This window comes from Ostrea edulis, chromosome 1 (genome assembly GCF_947568905.1).
Source record: "Ostrea edulis chromosome 1, xbOstEdul1.1, whole genome shotgun sequence".
Taxonomy (NCBI): domain Eukaryota; kingdom Metazoa; phylum Mollusca; class Bivalvia; order Ostreida; family Ostreidae; genus Ostrea; species Ostrea edulis.
The window spans coordinates 77849562-77870801 of NC_079164.1; the positions used below are offsets into that span (position 1 = coordinate 77849562).

At 35.8% G+C, this 21240-nt stretch overlaps 1 protein-coding gene and 1 long non-coding RNA gene across 2 annotated transcripts; one reads left to right on the forward strand and one right to left on the reverse strand.

The window, feature by feature from the left end:
* Window positions 1–129: 129 nt before the first annotated feature.
* Window positions 130–1049, reverse strand: LOC130053830 (uncharacterized). The gene is made up of 2 exons (XR_008802118.1): window positions 801–1049; window positions 130–681 (listed from the first exon to the last, which is right to left on the reverse strand). It is a non-coding gene; the product is annotated as an uncharacterized LOC130053830 (long non-coding RNA).
* A 12188-nt stretch (window positions 1050–13237) lies between these two features.
* LOC125680360 (uncharacterized) lies at window positions 13238–14620 on the forward strand. The gene has a single exon (XM_056161438.1). The coding sequence runs from the start codon at window positions 13238–13240 to the stop codon at window positions 14591–14593; it is 1356 nt and encodes a 451-aa protein (XP_056017413.1). The 3' UTR covers window positions 14594–14620.
* The last annotated feature ends 6620 nt before the right edge of the window (window positions 14621–21240 follow it).

Here is a 21240-nt window from a genome sequence, read left to right on the forward strand (position 1 = left end):
GTACTTTATTTTTCATACTGTACTGAACATAGTCCAGTATTATTAAGAGCAGTCCAGTATTATTAAGAGCAGGCCAATATTATGAGAAATACGGGACTGACAGTAAAAACCAGGAACAAAGACCACTCTTCGTTGTACGAGAAAACATTTATTATACAAATACAATATTCCAGTAAATTATACGAAATGAGTATTTCATGTATAATCCGATTTTACCGTGTATGAAATCGTTCAGGCACCACAGTTATAAATCCATGTCACAATCATTCATTTAAACACATGCACATTAAAATCGCAAATTCACTGTTACATCCCCGGCAGTGATGTTTATTTCCTTTTCTGATCCATAGGAAACACTTTCATTGAGCTTCACTTTCTTCGGCTCCGGCGGGGACACTGGGCGGTTTCTGACTGTAATTGTTCCTCGGAGGTGCGTTTGTAGTTGCGAATCACAGATGACATGTAACCACTTTTTCCCGCTATAAGTTGCTCATCAACACCCGCAGCATATAGGCGTGTAGCGGCAGTAGCCCGAAGAGAGATTTGTAATCCTGCCTCTTTAACATTTTGGCCACAATCTATTGCAGTTGATGTACCCCGACTGGGACGTCGTACCATACATTCCCCTTAGGAGCGATTTTTGATCTGAGATAAAATGCATTGCATTTTCCACTTCTGGGGCTACAAATGATTAAAAAAAATAATTGTATACAACAAAAATGAAACAAGCAAAATAAATAATGTGCAAAAAAATTGTTAATATATTTAGGAGAATCTGTAAAAATAATGAATAATCTTACCGCAAACTCATGTACTTTTCAATCATCTGAATCCATTTCTTCAAGGCACCCGGACTAAATGCTAAAAGAGGGTTGCGGCTTCTGTTTTTATACCAGTTATAGGCCTACGTGTCAGTATCATATCAGGGTTCCCAGAAAGGAATGTGGGAAACCAATGTTTTGTTTTTTCTAAAAGATTCTTTCCGAACACCCTTTACGTAGCCTCATTCACCCAAAAAAGAAAACCAGTTTTGTTGAGTACAGTCTTCAGACAATAGAAGCGTTCGAATCGTTTTCTATGAAGAACAAAACCCTGTTTTGAGGAGTACCGTATTATGACAATTGAAATGATGAGCTAACAGTTTTTTGTGAATTAAGGACAAGATTTGACCTTGTGTGCCATTAAAGTTTATGAATTCCTAATATATCAAAATTATTAAAAACAAATCAGAAACGAAAGGTGTAAATATATTTGTCTATACCAATGATTATTTGTACGTGGTTTTTTTTGGGTGCGTTTAAATGCATTTGTTTTTAGATATAACAATGTTTTAAGTAAGATACAAGACTCGATGATCTATTGTGTCAGATACGGGACTGATCACTCGCCGCTACGCGGCTCGTGCCAGTCCCGTATCTGACATAATAGACCATCTTCGTCTTGTATCCCTTACGTACATGTAGTTTTGGAGTTTAGTTTCCTACGTTAGTTGATAATTGAGTGACGACGTTCATGTTCTTGCTAACCATGCTTTACTGCACTCTTAGTTTTCTTTATCCCTGGTTTGACGTATCTAATTCGGTCAACAAACAAAACCACATCTGCTTCGGAATTATTAGCATCGAAGAGATAATATTGGAAATTGGAGATATGTTTAATAATCTTATCATTCGATACCCATACACGTAATATTCTTGACGAGGAAAGTGAAGGAATGACTGGACGTGAAGAACTAATGGATATAATTAGTCCATCAGGTGGATGTAATTAGTCCATCATCGAGAAAACAGCATTCATTTATACATTATGTACGTGACTGATATGTACACAAGTTTTGGCTTAAAAAATTCTTTAAAAATTTAAGTTAACAACGTAAAACATGTCATGTGGAAAAAAAAGTTCAACTGACTGAAGGAAGAGATATCCAGGTGATTTTTTTCTTTCGAAATCTCGGTCCGCATTTAGTTCATATAGTTTTGCTCCAGAAATTCAAAATATCGGGCTAATCCGCTGCATTGACAATCCTTTAAGTACATGTAGAATAGTAGAAGATGGCATTGATAATTTTTGTTGGATTGAGGATAGAGATTCCAAACAATATTAAACAAGGTATGTAGAATTGATTAACTTATGATCATATTGCATGTTCTAATGTGGGTTAATGCTTCTCTCAGTAATTAGGAAAATTAATATCCTTTTCTGTCATTCACATATTTATTAAACCAAGTAGTCTTTTTCATCTTTGATCTAAATTCGGCATCAATCTTCTGCCAATATCTAATAACATACGCTAGGTATCATTGTCTAATATTGAATATTTCCTAGAATACTAGTATAAATATAAATTTTAACGCCATCATGCATTTTATTACTATATACGTATGTCTATAGGGGAGAGGCTCTAGATTATTAGAACGTGTGCTTAATCTCTTTTTCATGATTTTTGTTTTACAATAAAAATACGTCCAAACCAAAACGCCAGATTATTAAAAGCAAATTTTTGCAGCTATATAGTTCTAATCGATATTTTGATACCTCGTATGAGTTTAAAATAGAACTATTCTGGTTATAGTAGTTTATTTGGTTAATAAAATGTGATTGGTGACAATACTTGTGATATTTCTGTGGAATGATAAATAATCATATTCTACCCCTTCACAATTCGCCATTCATTGCTGAATACAATACATCATGGGTAGTGAATTTTGAAACATTAATTATTTTTATGTTCTCCATTTTTATAATAATATAAAATACTATTCGGAAAAACCGGGTTTCTCAGTCCCGCAGCTTTGTATTTTTCGTAGCAGCAATTAACATAATACATATTGTTGGTTGAAAATTGTAATTTATTAATGACGATTGAAGAAGTTGACAACTTATTTACAACCCTATAATAGGGAGATCCCCGAGAATCAAAACCACAACTCAGACAACCTGAACAAGAATGACATTGCAATCTTCCTAATTTTTTTTTATAATCTTGTTAATAAATACATCATAAAATAGAAAATTAAGGTGACACCTTAAAATTTTGCCATAAAATCCAACGACAATTGAATTTACGCCACCTTAGGATTATTTGCAGAAAACACCCGATTATTTAAAAGTACAGCAGCTATATTATACAGATTTAGTTAACCTCGTTCCTTTAGCGAAAGTGGATGCGTGGTACTATTAAAGGATACATGTACCATGAACAATGTATTCATAAACACATTTATTGGACAATAATGACTATGGTATCAATACTATCAGATTTATTACAAAATGTTTACCGGACTTTCGGATCGGAGGTTCCGGTAAGGAACCCTTATTGCTACGGTCGTAAGCGCCACATATAGGCCAAAATTTCCAGCTTTTTACCTAGAGCTGGTAACATATCTACAGAATAAAAAAATCACGAATGAGATGTTAAACAAAACGTGATTGTCGCAGAGGACATGGCATCTAAAATGTGTTTTCAATTGTATGTATTTGTTACACATAATTAACACAATTAAGAATATTATACTATCCTTGCTGTCCGTTGCAGTTTAATATATCTTACACATGCGATTCAATATTTAATGTAAATATCATGTATCTGCTTATTCTACATGAGGCTGAAGTGGATTTCTGTTTTATATCCTTAATCACCGACTCTTGCTGCCTTTTGTTGATGTATCAGGCATATCATATATTGCATTAGGGATAACACAAATGTATCAACTGGGTACTAATGCTTACATATGAAACTTGAAATACCACTAATGAGAGTAATACTCCAAGGATTACTCTTCACTGTGTATTGTCTTTACTTGTATCAACAATTACATATGTTACATGCCCATTTGGGCCGTAATTTGGTAATAAATACTATTCTATTCTATACAAATCAAACACATCAATTCGGTCCTTAAAAAGACAAAACACTTTTTAAGATTGATAGTGACTGTCGGGTTGTTATAAGAAGGCGATAGAAGGAGAGACAATAGTCAGTAATAAACCAAATAAATAATAGTCACAGTACCCTAATCATCAGAGGGTTCAAAAAGTGGGTCATAAAATCGTCTCAGTACCCTAATTTTCAGAGGGAGCAAGAAGTGGGTCATAAAATCGGGTATGCCAAAGTCGAGGCGTTAGAAATGCCATACCCGAGGCGCTAAAAATGCCATAACTGAGGCTTTAAAAATGCCACAGCCGAGACGTTTAAAAAAAAAGTCATATGCGAAATGTTAAAAAATGTCATACCCGAGGCGTTAAAATATGCCATACTCGAGATGCTAAAAAATGTCATAGACGAGATATTAATGTAAAAATGCCATAGCCGAGGCAATAAAAATGCCATACCCGAGATGTTAAAAAATGTCATACCCGAGGTGTTAAAAAATGCCATACTCGACAGTCTAACTAAAGCCAATCCCTACTAATTCACAACGAAGTGAATTAGTAGGTGCTGGCTTTAGTCAGACTACCATACCCGAGATGTTACAAAATGTTATACCCGAGGCGTTAAAAATGTCAAACCCGAGGCGTTAAAAATTGTAGCGACTGATCCATCAGCAAGTGCTCAGTATTAGAAATGAGAGTCGCGGGTAAGACCGCGTCAGAGTTGGCGCTGGCACGAGATAAAACTCTCTGTCCCAACGTACATGTAGGTATAGCTGGTCATGGATGGTTTTTGAAGGGATATTAAACTCCAAATGACAAACCAACCATTTTAAAAGCACAAATGAAGTATATCTTACTGTAAGTGGGGAGGGGGGGGGGGGGGGGTAAATACAATGTACACTGAATTTACTCGTTAGTGTTTCTAGTTAGAGTTGTTACGCTTCGTATAAAGGGTTTTTATGAAATCTGTTATTCATTCGGTTGATAAATAAACATTAACATTCTCAATTATGATTTACTCTGAGCTTCTAAGATCAAACTATTTCTAAGATCTTCTCGATATGAAGATTTATTGTATGATTTGTGGGAGTTGGTTCTATCAACTCCTCTATGCAGTCACTTGGCTCAAGGTGGTGTGGACCTGATCACTTATTTAGAAACAGATGTAATGTTCAGCGCTAGCAACAAATAGTTCGTAAACTACATATTACACGTTTAAATGCATAGTTTCTGTAAAATTTACTTTTCCACCGTCGGTCAACTGAGTATGTACGTTGAAAAACGACCAAACTATCACTAGAAATACAATCTAATGTCAACAGTGATATTTCACGCTATTCAAAAATTCCTAAACGCGGACAGAATATCACCGATCATAATATATAGTACAGGTCAAAAACATGGGCCCCGGGGACTGAAAGTGAGCCTACAAAAAGTCGATGTCTTTGAAATTGTGGTTTCTGCGTATTCTATAGCATTTGTGTGGACCTTTTAAATCCAAAGATACATACAGTACATGTGCACACATTTCCACATTCGAGAAAACAAACAATCGGCAGTAATAGTAGCGTCAACTGATTTGTGTTAGCGTCAAATTGATGCGAACCGAAAATATCGCGAATCGTCACATTTAATGCTGAATCAAATCAAATATTGATGAAAAATCGAAATATTTTGTTGTTTTCAAGAAAATTTTGTCATATGTTTGAAAATCAAACCACACGCCATAGAATTTCAGGGGTTTTAATAAATGTTTTTATACACACTTCCTCGTGGACCACGACTGAGTTCTTTAGCAGCAAGCGTCAGCTGATTGACAGATAGAACACGTGTACCTCGTGTGTAACAATAGAAATTAGAAAATCGGTACATGCAATGAATAAAATGTCAATTTAGTTTTCCTTTTTTAAATAGAGAGATTAAATTATTTTATTGCCATTTAGATTCATAATCATGGTGAAAAACCTTTCCATTTTTTATACAAGAGGCCCATGGGCCACATCGCTCACCTGAGTTACCTTGGCCTTTATCTGAAGACTTTCCATATATATTTGCATGTAAAACCTTAGTCCGTATTGTGGCCCCAACCTACCTCCGGAGGCCATGATTTTTACAAACTTGAATTTTCACTATGTCAGGAAGCTTCATGTAATTCTCAGCTCTTCTGGCTCATTGGTTCTTGAGAAGAAGATTTTTAAATGACCCCACCCTATTTTTGCATTTTTGTGATTATCTCCCCTTTGAAAGGGACTTGGCCCTTTATTTGAACAAACTTAAAAGCCATTTACCCAAGGATGCTTTTGGCCAAGTTTGGTTATAATTGGCCCAGTGGTTCTTGGGTTCTTGAAAAGAAGATGAAAATGTGAAAAGTTTACGACGCCCCCGCCAACGACAGACAACGGACAAATTTTGATAAGAAAAGTTCACTTGAGTCTTCGGCTCGGGTGAGCTAAAAACAATACATATTTCCCTGTGGGCCGCGGCCAAGTTCTTAAATGATTGTGTTGCCTCTTAGAGTCATAATGGTGAAATAACTTTCCATAATATCTGATTAATTAATATTCAATTAGACTTTTACATTACTAATTCTGTAGAATCAATCAAACTTACATTCTATATGCACTTCTCTGTCGATTCACGTAATCTTCATTATTTATACACAAAGTTGAACACATTATTTTTAAAAGTTAAAACGCTCAATAAAAAAAAGAGGGAATGAAAAAAATGAATTTTTTGATATTCTGTTCATCATGTTGAATGATATGAAAAAGTTTTATATCTGTATGTAGCATTTACTGAAAGTTTTGTTTTACTATAAAGTCATTCACTTATCACATCTTAAAATACAAATTGGATTCTTTTTACCAATGAAATAGATGAAAATATATTGTCGCAGTCAACAATTTATCCCAAGACGAGGTCTTTCATGCAAATACCATCAACAATTTGCTTCATGAAAAAAGGTACAAGAATATCGTTAAATCATACACCTGGACGAAGACCAAGTAAAGGCGTTTAACCTGGCCAAAGAGACAATAATTTCATTATAACTGGCCAAGCTGGCTGGTTGTGGAAAGACAAATATGATGAAAACCTTCAGAGCGTTTCACGGTTTGGTTTGTAATTTTTCATGGAAATCCGAAAGAACCATGAAAGCACAATTGACACAATCTGACTAAAGTACAGACCTATATTATATATATAATTTTTTGGCACATTGTTTTTGCCTATACTAGCTCTACAACTTCATTTTTATTTCGGATTTCAAACATTTTGGTTGAGCATCACTGAAGATACATAATTTGTCGAAATGCGCATCTGGTGCATCAAAATTGGTACCGTATCAGTTTTACATTATGACCCCTGGGTCGAGGCCTCTGCTGGTGGACTGTTAGTCCCCGAGGGTCTCTACAGCCCAGTAGCTAAGTACTTCGTTACTAGCTTGAAAATACGGATGTATATTTAATTGCTGTTATAAAATTTAGAAATTCATTTCAAAATTAAGGATTATCTCCCTCACGCATAGCTCTTATCCTTGAACGAATTTGACTCCACTTTTTTGGCACACTGTTTTTGCCTATAATAGCTCTAAAACTTCATTGTTATTTCGGATTTCAAACATTTCGGTTGAGCATCACTGAAGAGACATTATTTGTCGAAATGCGCATCTGGTGCATCAAAATGGGTACCGTATAATTTTACATATAATATAGGTATGCACTTTAGTCATATTGATATACCATCCTATATATTTTTAATATAATATAAGTCTATACTTTAGTCAGATTAATATACCTATATATTTTTTTATATATAATATAGGTCTGTACTTTAGTCAGATTGATATACTTATATATTTTCAATATAATATAGGTCTGTACTTTAGCCAGATTGCAATTGACAACGCTTCACAATACATTTGTTTTTCAAAAGGTATGACTCTATATAAACAAAAATTTTCATCAAGCCCCTTCCATGTGTTCAGATCCAAATTCGATCATAAAAATCAAATGGTATTATTTCTGTGGGTAGTTGATAAAAAGAATCAAAACTTTATGTTATAAGATTAAACAAATAGCATGCCATCAAGAAGCACATGTACATGTATCGCACACATACGTGGTGTGCATAATGATAATAATAATTATTATTAAAAACGACTAACATCTTCCAATCCCAAACCCCCATATCAGAAGCATCTGGTGCAAATCTACATAAAATCAACTCCCATCAGTACTTTCAGTACTTTGATTGGTATTGTTAGTAACATTACTTTATTTCCTAGATCTTAGTGGTTAACTCACATAAATAGTAATGCAATGGTCGCACGTTCGATTTCCTGAAGATCCAAAGATTTTTCTCCCCTTCTTTGCTACAAATACAGGCAATTGCATCACTTGGGGTCGAATTTCCTATTAAAGAGTACTCTTAAACAGTAGATTCGACCCCAAACGATGCAATTGCCTGTGGCTACAAAAACTCAATAATGTCCACTTATACAACCTTCTACATTATATAGGTGGCAGGGGACAGTTCTTTTGGTTCGGAAACATGTGGGTAGGGTATACATCAAAGTCAGATTATGACAGACTAATGAAAAATCATATTTCCCTTTTATGTCAATACTTGTATTTCATATTGGTGTACTTAATAAATTATGATCCTAAATTACATGTAATCTATAAATACTGCTGCTAGTACACAACACATGCTCTGAGCAGGTGCCCCTTATTATGGGCCGGCACGAGCCGGCCCATTCTATGAAATAAGAATTTGAGAAGTGTATGAGTTTCTGCGGGATGAGTGTGTATTTTTTTTTTAAGTTGGATTACTGATTATCATGATACGTTTTCATTTTGTATGTAAAGTAATTCGGTGGTGTTTTTTAAACATTTGTTTTTTGTTTTTTTGTTTGTTTTTTTTTTTTTTTTTTTTTGTGTAACACACAGGTCACGTGCGCTTATCTGCTGACCTATTTATATAGGTGGCGTCATTTTTGTTTTGTTTTGAAAAATGCATAATTCCAAGGGTGCTAAAGAATGTTTTGATTATTGCATTATACTATTTTGTTAAATATTGTCACAGGTTGTGCCAATAAAATTTTCAATCTTGAATAAATCTGATTTATTTCATAGCGAAAGGTTATGATATTTGGATAACCCAAATTAAATGTCAGTTTTAATATGGAAAGTGTGAAATTAAATTAATGCAGTATTCATGCAACAGTCATTGGTTGAATTATTTTGCACATTAGAAAATGTTTGCTTAATATATTCAAGTGATAAAAGCTCAATATTTTCCAATAATGAACATTGTAAATATTCATCAAACTTATAACATCCAAGGAGCAGAATAACCCATATCTATTATTTTTAGGTCATTCAGATGAGGCTTGTAAGCCATGGTCCTGTGTCACGATAGGCGTTAGCACGATAAAGAACCCTCACTGCTCAATTCGCCCGAAGGTGACGTCTCTATAAGAGTGAAAAATTCGAGAATGAGACGTAAAGCAGCATATAAACACATTATTCTGAGGTCACAATGGTTTAAGGTTAAGGTTCAGACTGCTCTTTAAAAAAGTTCACTGGAGAACCTTTGCCTACTGGACATACACGTAGTTCACAGATCTTTAAGGAGTAACAGATTACTGTTCATTTTGTATGTTAATGGGTCGAATTTGGACACTTGTCCAATCAATATGTTTACGAGACAGTTTTAGTTTATGGAAACAATGATACTCTCTTGGAAATTTGTTCGGCCCATAACTTTGGTGCGTGCACCAATGTTTCTTGTTTGCTTTGCTTTTCTCTCATTTGGGTTACTCCGCACCACCCCCACACTATCACAGTACCAAGCGGGGGGATTTAGACACTGTGCACAATCAAGAACCCTGTCTGCTTAAAATTTACCTTTCATATGGGGCCATCCACCTTCCCTCTCAGTTACAGACCTTTTGCTGGGCCATGCATGTTTTCACCGAAATTTCTTCAGCATCTGACCACGTGTCTTAGTTTCGTATTTGCACCCATCTATACGCTAGGAAACACGGTGACACCTACATGCTGTATATCAACATTTTTATTATGCACTCAGCTACATTTGACATGTATCCTAAAATTATTCTATACATTTTTACACATGTAATATCACTTCAAATATTGGGTATTTCTAAAAAATTTTAAAACGTTGACTGGGCATATAGTGTGCAACTGTCCACTGCTACCATAGAAGTTGATTTTACATTTAATGCTTGCCACAGCCAAGAACTATCCAATATATGCTAACTCTAAAACGGAGCTAGTATAACATACCCCAAGTTTTGTTTTGTTTTGTAGAAACAAGATAGGATGCAAAGAAATTGTACCTGGCATGTCACGAAAATTATATAATGAGAAACGTCACGTAATGACCTTAAATCGGACCGACGGATCCACGTTTTATAAAGGTCATCGATCTGTTACAGACTACGATCTTGTGGCACTGATGTTCACTGTCAACAAAACTTATGGTCTTGTCGTGATCTTATACATGCAAAATGGTTCAAATGAACATAGAAAACTAAAGTATTACATCATTAATTGATGAAAGTAATCACCGGTTTTGGATCATCATCCCCGTTTTGGTGTGGAGCTAATAAAGCACCTGCACGATATTCGATTCTCAGGCCCAGTATAAGCATTATTCAATAACAGTATCATCAAGAGATAAATTCATTTCAGAAGACCTTGTATTTTGTTTTGTTTTATAAGAGAAAATCTTATTACACTGTCCCATACTGGGGTTTCAATCCCGAAAAAGTATCACCTGAGGTTCAAATCCACCCCCATGAAAATGGATGCTTATGTGGATGCACTTACTCAGTAGTGGAACTGGGACATGAAAACGAATTTTTCTCTAAATGTTTCCAGAGAAGATCATTCTAAGACTTACTTTTCCATAAATGTTAAATTTCAAAAGTTAAAACGCCTTTTCACCTAAAACTCCATGGGTTGAGAAGGAAGGGGCGGGGTAACTGTCTTACAGTACATGTATGTAGTTAGATGCTGGATGTAGCTCAAGCAAACAAGGGTTAAACTCTATTTGCTCTCTTCTCTTTAGAGAAGTCGAGAGGCATAGCCTTCATCGACTTCTCTTCGCAAGCATTCATGTTTTGATTCTGGAAAACGTGTACAAATGCCGGAGTCGGTGACGTTTTATGCTTCGACCGACCTTTAGACTCAGATGTGCCTGGATTTGCGCAATAGACAAGTTGTTTTCAAACATTTAACAGTAATGCACAAAACTATCCCAAGGAAATCAACACTTACTTGCTTTTAAATTCCATTTTTAACATGTCTCCTGTCCCGGGTTTAAATCACAACTTAACTGGTCCCCTATTGTGACAGCTTCTCCCAAGACCACTTAACGTAGACACCGAAATGTTCGGCGCACCTCACAGCCCGAATTTGTATCTAAATCTCAAAGTTCCCCGCGCTTTCTCTGATTGAAACCAGTGATGAAGTATATTGCTGGTTTACCATTTCTACAAGGAAATCTAAAGATGATAGTTTACTGGTATGGAAAACTTAATGCTACCATAATACGAATGCTTCGAAGCCACTTAAATTTCATAGATACGCCAGAGGGTACCTCAAAGGCAAACACCATTTTGTCCAAAGTGCAAGAAATTGAACACCTGTAACGATATTCGAGATCTGCTTCGTCTTTTATTCAATCTGATAAAAACCAAATCTTTGATCCGCTCTGATATTCTGATGTTGCTAGTACCAATACTTTGCATTAGCAACATCAGAATATCGGAGCGGATCAAAGATGTGGTTCTAATCAGATTAACATTTAGTACTTTGTTTATTAAAACTTTTAATATCTATGCTACCCTCTGAGTAAATTCCAGAAAAGGAATTGCTCGTGAATAAGGAACATTTCAGCAAGAAGTTTTGACGTAAATATGAATTCTGCAGTGGCTAACCTTTGATTTACTTGGTTACAATCCGTTACTATCCTAAAATTTTTACAAAAAGAACTAATTATTTTCAACACCGGATAATGCACCACTCTGATGAGTTTATATTGATACAAGAGATGAAAGATTTGACGTAAAAGTATATCTAATAATCCTCCTGTTCAGAAACTTGATATGCTTAGAACGCATATACACAGGGCATACCTAGTTATTAATATTTTCCTGTATAGCACAGTGGTTTGCAATTACAAGCTAAATTCTTTATGGGTTGTCTTGAAGTATTGTTACTTTGCACATATATACAAACCTTAGTTCCAAAACACGTTCTGACATGTACATCTGAAATGCAATTTCCAAAATTCCTTGCAACTGTCTGATTTCAGATCACTTTTAGGGAATGCTATCCTTCATTAAGCTATGAATTGGAATGCATTCTATTACTCTCGGTTGAAAATTACAACATAGAGAACATATAAAAGAGGAACAATTATATAAAGAGTATGCGCAAACAGAGCAGAGAAGACAGTGTTTATATATACATGTATTAAACCAGGAGAGTTACCCTGTAGACCCTCTCGTTTATGAATATGTTGTTTAACAGCGAATCATTGTGTGTAGAGAAAAATTTGTAAACTTTGAAAACATTTGGTCTTAATCGATAATAGTTTGGAACACACATTTTTCTTTCATCTTTAAACTTTTCACAATGCATAATGTAATATTATTCGTCACCTATGTCTACGTTACATAACCAACATTTTCTATTTTCCCTATCAACATTATTCCATCGACCAGTTTCTATTGGTAATTTATGATTAGAAGTTCTAAATCTAGCAATAGTTCGAATCTTATATAAAGACAAAGAAGAATTTAGATAACATTGACAATTAAAACATCCATTTGTAAACACAGTGTATATAATTCCCATTGAAGATTTATTACAATTTGATAACATTTCTTGTGGAAACTGATTTTCAAGTCTTTGCTTTAAAATTGCTGCCAGTATGTTTTTACTTGGTAATGAATATTTCGAGGAAATGTCTCTGCGACCATGCTTGAAAACTGATAGTAATTTGCCATACAGGTTTGATGAAATGCCAATAAGATAACTACAACTATAAATGGCCTGACACTACTGATGCAGGTCTACAGCGTCTGGTGACAACACCGTACCTATATGTTCTTGGGATAACATGATCAATAGATATATGAAAGAAAACCATAGTTAACTTATAATTTCATCGTTCATTACCTATGTTTCGAGTTATTCTTTTCTTAACCACATTCTCCTCTGGTTGCTGATTATTCAAATCGATATGTCATAGGATGTTTGCATATAATTATTCAAATGTGATTTCTATTTCAGATTGAAAATGGAAATTATTTGACATACTTTCAAAGATGTTAAACAGTTCTGATAATAGTTCAGAGGAAGATTACATCCCATTGAGTCTACATGTCGTGACATTCAGTATTGTGTTTATGGGAATAGACATAGTCTTCAGCCTCCTGACAAACATTTTGCTGATGTTGACAATCATAAATGCACCGAGTTTGCGCACTCCACCAAATAATCACTTGTTGAATATCGGAATGAATAACGTAATTCTATGTCTTTGTATGATACTCTCACTTGTGAGTGTCGGAACAAAGAGAGAAGATCTCGTCTATGTTCAATCTGTCACTGGTTTTCAGTTGTTCATAGTCTCCAATTGCTCTCTGCAGTATCTATGTGCATTTACGTCTATATGTATTTACCGAAAAACGACTATCAAAAGACCTTCTTTATGTTTACGCATGCGTAAAAGAATGGTTACACGTTCAATTTTATGTGGATGGATAGCTTCAGTTCTGTTGTCTGTCGTCTTCTGTTTGTCATTTATGCCAAATAATGATCGGGCTTGTGATACATTAAATCCTTTTCAAAGGGAGTTTCGCGTTTGTGACAGTCGGAAACGCCTTACTTCAGAACAACTGGTGATCTTGATTGTTTACGTTGGTTCATATGTTGCAGGACTTTTCATTATTTTCTCTTCATATTACAGTATTTGTAAATCTCTTAATTTGACTGGAACATTCAGGAAGAGCCGCGTTTCTCCTTGGAATAGGAATTCAAGTATGTCGTCTGAAGCAGGGCCAGATACACTTGATCAAACACAGCAGATGAATGGCGATAGTGACTTTGTGAAACCTTACACGATATCATCTGGTAAATCTGATGACATCATTGTGCACTACCAACGCAGTGAACACGCTCTCACATTTGAAGACATATTTGCACTTGAAAATCCAATCCTTGCCGCAAAGCTGAAACAGAACAATTCTCAAAAGAAACCATTGAAGCCAACTCTCTCAAACACAAGTACACAATCAACAAAGTCTAAAATTTGTACTTTTACAGACATATCGCCCGTTGCTAACTTGCAGAGAATTCAGAACATAAAAAATGCCTCCGCATTACGGAACCAGTCTTTGAGGAGAGACAGAGTAAGCCTAAGTAGCGCTACAAAGAACAGTTTTATAATGTTTATTGCATACTTGGTATGCTCTTTTCCCCTACTGATTCTATGCATCCCAGGAGTTCTTGATTTCATGTCTACAGATGCCCGGATCAACACAATCGTTATGTGTCATCTTCTCTTTTACATCAATGCTTGTTTCTATCCAATGTGGTATTTGCTATTTAGTAAACGTGTTCGACAGTGTCTTTTCAGACTTTTAGAAAATATTTTGATAAGACTGCAAGTTAGGAGATAGCATTTTTTTTCTATAATTCATGCGACAGTTTTTTAAGATATAGATATGAATGTGGGGCTAACGGCGGGTCTGTCCAGTCGACAGGGAATGCTTACTCCTTCTAGGCACCTGATCCCACCCCTGGTGTGTCCAGGGGTCCGTGTTTGCCCAACTCTCTATTTTGTATTGCTTATAGGAGTTATGAGATTCATCACTGTTCGTTATCTTCACCTTTCATTAGATAGAGTGGTCTGTTGTACAGTTATGTATCCCTTTGTTAACTTTACTTTCTATATACATGTAATATATTGCTTTTATGTAGTGGTCTTCGAACATTATTTTATCTCATCGGTATGATCTTATCATTTTGTCAAATGTGGGTTTTTTTCTCTTTAAAATGTGTCCAGACAATCAAATAAAGAAGCGAAGCAAAATGATGAAATTTAATGGATGGTCAATTTTACTTTCAATCTTTTGTAATAAGACATGATAAATTCTTTTTAACAAAGCGTTTTTGTGATATATTCTTACATCTCTCTCTCTCTCTCTCTCTCTCTCCCTCTCTCTCTCTCTCTCTCTCTCTCTCTGAAGCGGAGTGGACTGAAAAGCCTTGGCTTTAGAAAATGCCGATAGCCGTTCTTCAAAATTCTCCGATTCTCTTTCTCGGTGTTGACCCCTGTGGTCTCCATAATGATCTTGTCCTATCTGAAAAGGTATTGAATATAAGGACTTCAGCTCCCTGTTAAAACAACTGACAGATACCGTCGGCTGTGATAACTTGACTCTATCGTACAAGGCTATCGACATTTTTTTCGTCGATACAATCCAGAAAGCGGCTGAATCTTGGGTTCATTGAAAGTAGGTGAAAAGCATGACCTGCCGGGCCATAAAAGTAATCCGATTATGGGTCGAAAAATCGGGTTGAACCCGACAAAATAGGGTAGGATAAGAAAACCATGTGTGTTGTTAAATTACATCGGAAGGAACATACCAATTTTTTGTATGTAATTTGTACGTCCTCCTTGAGAATCGTTCACTAATATCGAGACGTACATGTACTTAAGCAGCTGTAGCTGACGTCTGTGTTTAGCGCTCATGGTCGTATCAGTGAGGGCTCTTTTCGTGCCAACTCCTGTCGTCACACGGAACCTTGGTTTATAAGGCATCATCAGAAAAACTTGCAACTCTTCAAATTCTAGCTGAAATGGTCACTGCGTATTTATGCGTCTTAGATTTGACGCGGTCAAGGATCGAGCGGGGATCCTATTCACGACCCCCACGTCACAGAGATACCACTACCGGTGCATCCACAGAGATACCACTACCGGTGCATACAAATGTACACGTTGCCTCTAATGGACGAAACGGTAAGACCGTGTACAAGCTCTAATGCAGTTTAAAAATAACAGAAAATATATTCTAAATTTGTAAGAATGTATTTGACCTCCCTTAAAATTTTCAAGGCAAACGCATTGGAAATGTAAATAAATACACATATAATTATTTGGAGTCCTGCATACCCCCTCCCCCATCGATATGAGTGAAAAATTCTCAAGAGAAACGTTAACAAGGTACAATCAATCAATCTCCCCCCCATTTTGATACATGTATTAAAGGGACTGGTTCACGATTTTAAAAACAACAACACATTTTTCATTTTTGATGTCAAACATTAAAGATATAACTCATTTCATGTTGACAGCCAAACTTTTGACCTGAATGCAAGAATAAAAGAATGTAAATTTCATTTTTCACCAAACTCATAGCCCTGTAGATATCGTAATCCTCAATCTGTTACGGATCAGGATAAGCGAAGCAAGGTCGATACAACCAGGGAATGCTTTTTTCATAGTGATTATGGCGGGTTTATTAATTACTATTACTTTCCATTAACGATATGATCAATAGAAATCTTAATTGTGTATGAAGGTAAAACATCATGCTCCGTGAGGAGGCACTGCATGGTACATGTATACCATAAATGTGATCGTATAATTAAACGATCGTTTTCTGGTTTGTCTCGTATTACTCACAGAAAAATCGCCTCTTTTATATAACATTCATGATTAAAAGCAACATTAAAGCTGTATGGTCCGAATTACAATATTTTTTTCCATCTCGTAAAAACACTATTAAATCATCACACGTATGTAGTTATGAGACTGTACGACATATCATAAATTATTTCACCTGTTTTAACCCAAATAATTTGATTTTAAATCGATGTTTACAAATAACCGCGTCACTCTGCCATTTCAAGTGACAATCACGTGACCAGTTCAAACTTTCAGATCATCGGTGGTCTTGTCTGTGTAAAGCTGTGTATTTTGTTATAACATAAGTTTAATAAAAATATTAAATACCTCTCAGTAATTCGTTGTTTTACGCTCTTTCAGCCTTAAAACTAGACATTTGCGTATGAGTTAATACATCATGTTGGAATTCTCCTGACGCGCGTGGGTCTATTTATAGACGTCTATTATGGGATGATTTATATATGTAGCCACTATATTTACTTTCTAAATAATATTCGCACTGTTTTCTTTTACATGCAGATGTTTTCAAGCATGTAATTAAGGGAAAGTTAATAACTTTATAAAGTAATTAATCTGCTTTAAAGTAATTATGTACAAAAATAATCCATGAACATCGGGTCATACAGCTTTAAAGAAATCATTAAGTGATGAAAATTGATAATGATAAGAAAGGTGCAAGTATGCATATATGATTGGATGGAACTGAAGCTACCCGGGGCGGATCCAGGAACTGCGGTTAGGGGGGCGCAACTTTATAAGGCAGGGGGTCTGGGGGCTGCCTTGAGGCCACCAGTGGGTCCAGGGCGAAGTTCCTGGATTTTACAGATTTTATAGGGCTTGAAATATAATAATGATGATTGGTTTTTATATAGCGCTTTTCCAGCGTATGCTGCTCAAAGCGCTTTACAATACATTATTACCCCGGCAGACCTTATATCAATCTAGGACTTTCTCAGCTTCCTGCGAAACATACTGTAAAAGCTGCAGTTACAGCTAGAACACTAACATTCTAGCAATATCTTTTACTGTCTATAGCCAGGTACCCCTTTTACACTTGGGTGGTGTGAGGAAATTCGTGTAAAGTAGATCGAGGCCAGTGGGGATGGGGACATAGTGCACCCATACCACCCCCAAAAACATGATTACATGTACGTAAAATGAACGATTGTTGATTGAATTGTTTATAGTACAAGTACAGTTAAGAGTCATGCAATCAAGAAAATATCCTTGATTTTTCATGAATGATTAATTAATTGAAGGCCACAACAAGAGTTTTTCTCATGTAGAAGCTGTTGAATCAATTCTGCTTCGATAGAATATATAAATAAGTCAGCTAATAAAGGAGCACAATTCGTGCCCATGGAAACTCCCAGCAAACTGTTGGAAGTCCTACATGTAATTACCAAAGACTACACAGATATTGTCAGTAAGGAACTCCAACATCTTTCAAATAGCATCTTCAGAGTACCTATTCATAGAATGTGAAGTACAAAAACTCTTGCTTTAGTCTTCAACTTGAAATTTAGATATATCGACGTTTTATCTATTAAAAATCAAAATCATTTTCATTCACATGTCGATTCAATATATCCCAGAGAACTTGAAATAAAAGACACCATAGAGTCTTTCACATCTGCTTCGTACTTCGATATTTTATTGAGCATAGATGTTAACGGCATACTAATAACTCAACTTTATGACAAATGGGATGATTTCAGCTTCTCCATCGTCAACTTCCCAAATTTATCTAGCAATATTCCATTATCACCTGCATATGGTGTTATATCTCTCAACTGATTCGATATACAAGAGCTTCTTCTCAGTTTTAAATCTGTTCACCAGATCGAGATATACATGTAGGGCTCACGGTGGGTGTGACAGGTCGACAGGGGATACTTACTCCTCCTAGCCACCTGATCCTAACTCTGGTATATCCAGGGGTCCATGTATGCTCAACTCTCTATTTTGTATTCCTTAAAGGAGTTATGAGATTGATCACTGTTCGTTATCTTAACCTTTCATGTACAAGATACCATTATTGTACAAAGTACTTTGAAATATTCATTTAAATAGTCGAAAACACTCTTCGTTATTTATTTAACGAGTATTAGCAACTTCATTTGAAACGATAGTCAAAATATAAAAATGTTTTAAAACAAATATGACATATGTAAAGGGCATATAGATATAAAGTGAATTTTACCCTCAATCGATAGAGTGTGTGTTGCATCGTTTTTTCCATTTCTTGGTTCATATTACATATGTACTACATGTACATGTATATATTAATAAGTTTACAATATCAAAACCACGAAAATCCTTTCTTAATTTACATTTCTTCAATAAATGTTCTCAATCAATATCAGTCTGAACGATATTTGGGATAGCTTTACAGAAATAAAATTCATGTGTTTTGATATATTTGCGTCCAAGTGCCGTTATGAAGAATCATCACAATAGCAAGTCACATGATGGTTTGTGAAATACGTGCAGCTGTCCCTGCACCTGCTCGTGATTTCTGTTAGGCCTCTTTAGCTTGTAGAATTTCCTTCATGCATCTGGTAGAACGAGATATGCAATAGCAAATTTACATCAAATGTTCTATTCATTCCCCAAAACATTGATGAAGCTTCTGCAGACAAGTAACCCAGGTAAAAGGCTTTTTATAACTAATTCTATTACAATTGAAGGTTTCCTCGCAACGAAGGCATACTTCATTATAACCCCCGTTTGTCCGTAGACATCATTTGTCCAGAGGATATTTTTAACACCAATTTAAACTTCATGTATATCTGATATAACTAATGAAGTTGTGCACCTGCTATTTTGATTGAGATATTTTAATATTCAAGGAAGTTTGGGATATTTTTCTTCCCTTTTGAGGGGGTGCTGTCAGTTTCCAGAGTATATTTTAAAAACCACGAACAATGAAATTGATTAGCCTACATGTACATGTAATATCGCATACTTATGTATAACCTATTCTACACAGGGGCGGATCCAGGAATTGCGGTCAGGGGGCGCAACTTTATGAGGCAGGGGGGTTGGAGGCTGCCTTGAGGCCACCAGTGGGTCCAGAGCGAAGCCCTGGTGGGGGCCCCGGAACCTCCTGGATTTTACAGATTTTATAGGGCTTGAAATATGTCTCCTATGTAGTCATTTTTACTATTTTCTGTCATTTTTAAGAAGTTGAAATTAATAAAATGACGCAAATCTTAAATCTTAAGGGTTTTTGTAAAAAATGCAAGTTCTCCCAATAGAAGCAATTCCATAAATCAGCAGGTTTTGTCATTTTTTTTCTCAGAGAGTGGAAGAAATTATTGCTACTTTTATCTTTTACATTTTTCTAAACAAGAGACCACAATTAACCTTATATTTGAAAATTTTAGGGGGGGGGGGGGTTGCGCCCCCTTGAATCCACCACTGCTACCCGCTGTTTAGATCAATGTACATTCAACCTCTACGCTTTATTGTTTGCACTCGTGTAACCTGTTAATATGAAATCCTCCACCCATGAAAGGAGGGGGTTCAACTGATACTATCCATGAAATGGCTAACTTTTGAATAAAATCAATATATTGATGCAAAAGAAGTATGATCATTTTATCAAAAATAGCATAATTTGCTATCTCAAAGTTAATTTTTAGGGGGCTATATATGAACTTATAAATATCGCAGTATCTGTGACGTACAATGTACATGTACGCTAACAGTAGGGCTTCTATCGCTCTTGCTAGATTACACCCTTCCCTAAACAAGACTCGGCTCAGCATTGACTATTATTCCGTACTCCGATTTCACTGCCAGTCCCGACTACTGGTGAAGACGTTCTGGTATTTGACACAACATTTAACAAAAACTAAATTGATTTTACAGTACTAGTAGTCTACAGCCTACACTTTTTTTTACACCCCATTCGGGAATATTTCACTCATATGGAGACATAATCACTGCCGGTGAAGGGCTGCAAAATTTAGGCTTATGTTCGGCACTTACGGCCATTGAGCAGGGAGGGATCTTTATCGTGCCACACGTGCTGTGACACCGGTTTGTGTGGTCTCATCCGAAGGACCACCCCATTTAGTCGCCTTTTACGACAAGCAATGGGTACCGAGGACCTATTCTAACCCGGATTCCCACGGGATTGGTTTACATCGATCACGTGAAAACCACACACACACACACACACACACACACACACACGTAAATATATACCATAATTATACGATCAATACCGTCCGATATGCATTCTTTCCAGGAGTTCTCCCCCATTAGTTTCAAAATGGCGGCCGAATTTATAATAGCAGGCAAACATGAAGCAAAACGACTGACATAGAATGCAGTTGATATACCGAAGGCATGTTTTACAGACGCAGACACGAATTTCTGTGTAGTTATAAAAAATAAAAAGGGTAGAACTGACCGAAAAACCATCATCCTTGTCATCAATGAAGCGGGCAGACGCAAGGTTTACACCTCGATATACCTAAGCCCAGACCCATTATCTGTTATACCAACTATTTAACATTCATACAATTTAAATTCTGACTCCTTATTAATGTAGTAACTATCAATAACTGTTATTAATATAATGAAATGTAAACAAAAGCATTCGGTACGATATATTTGGTA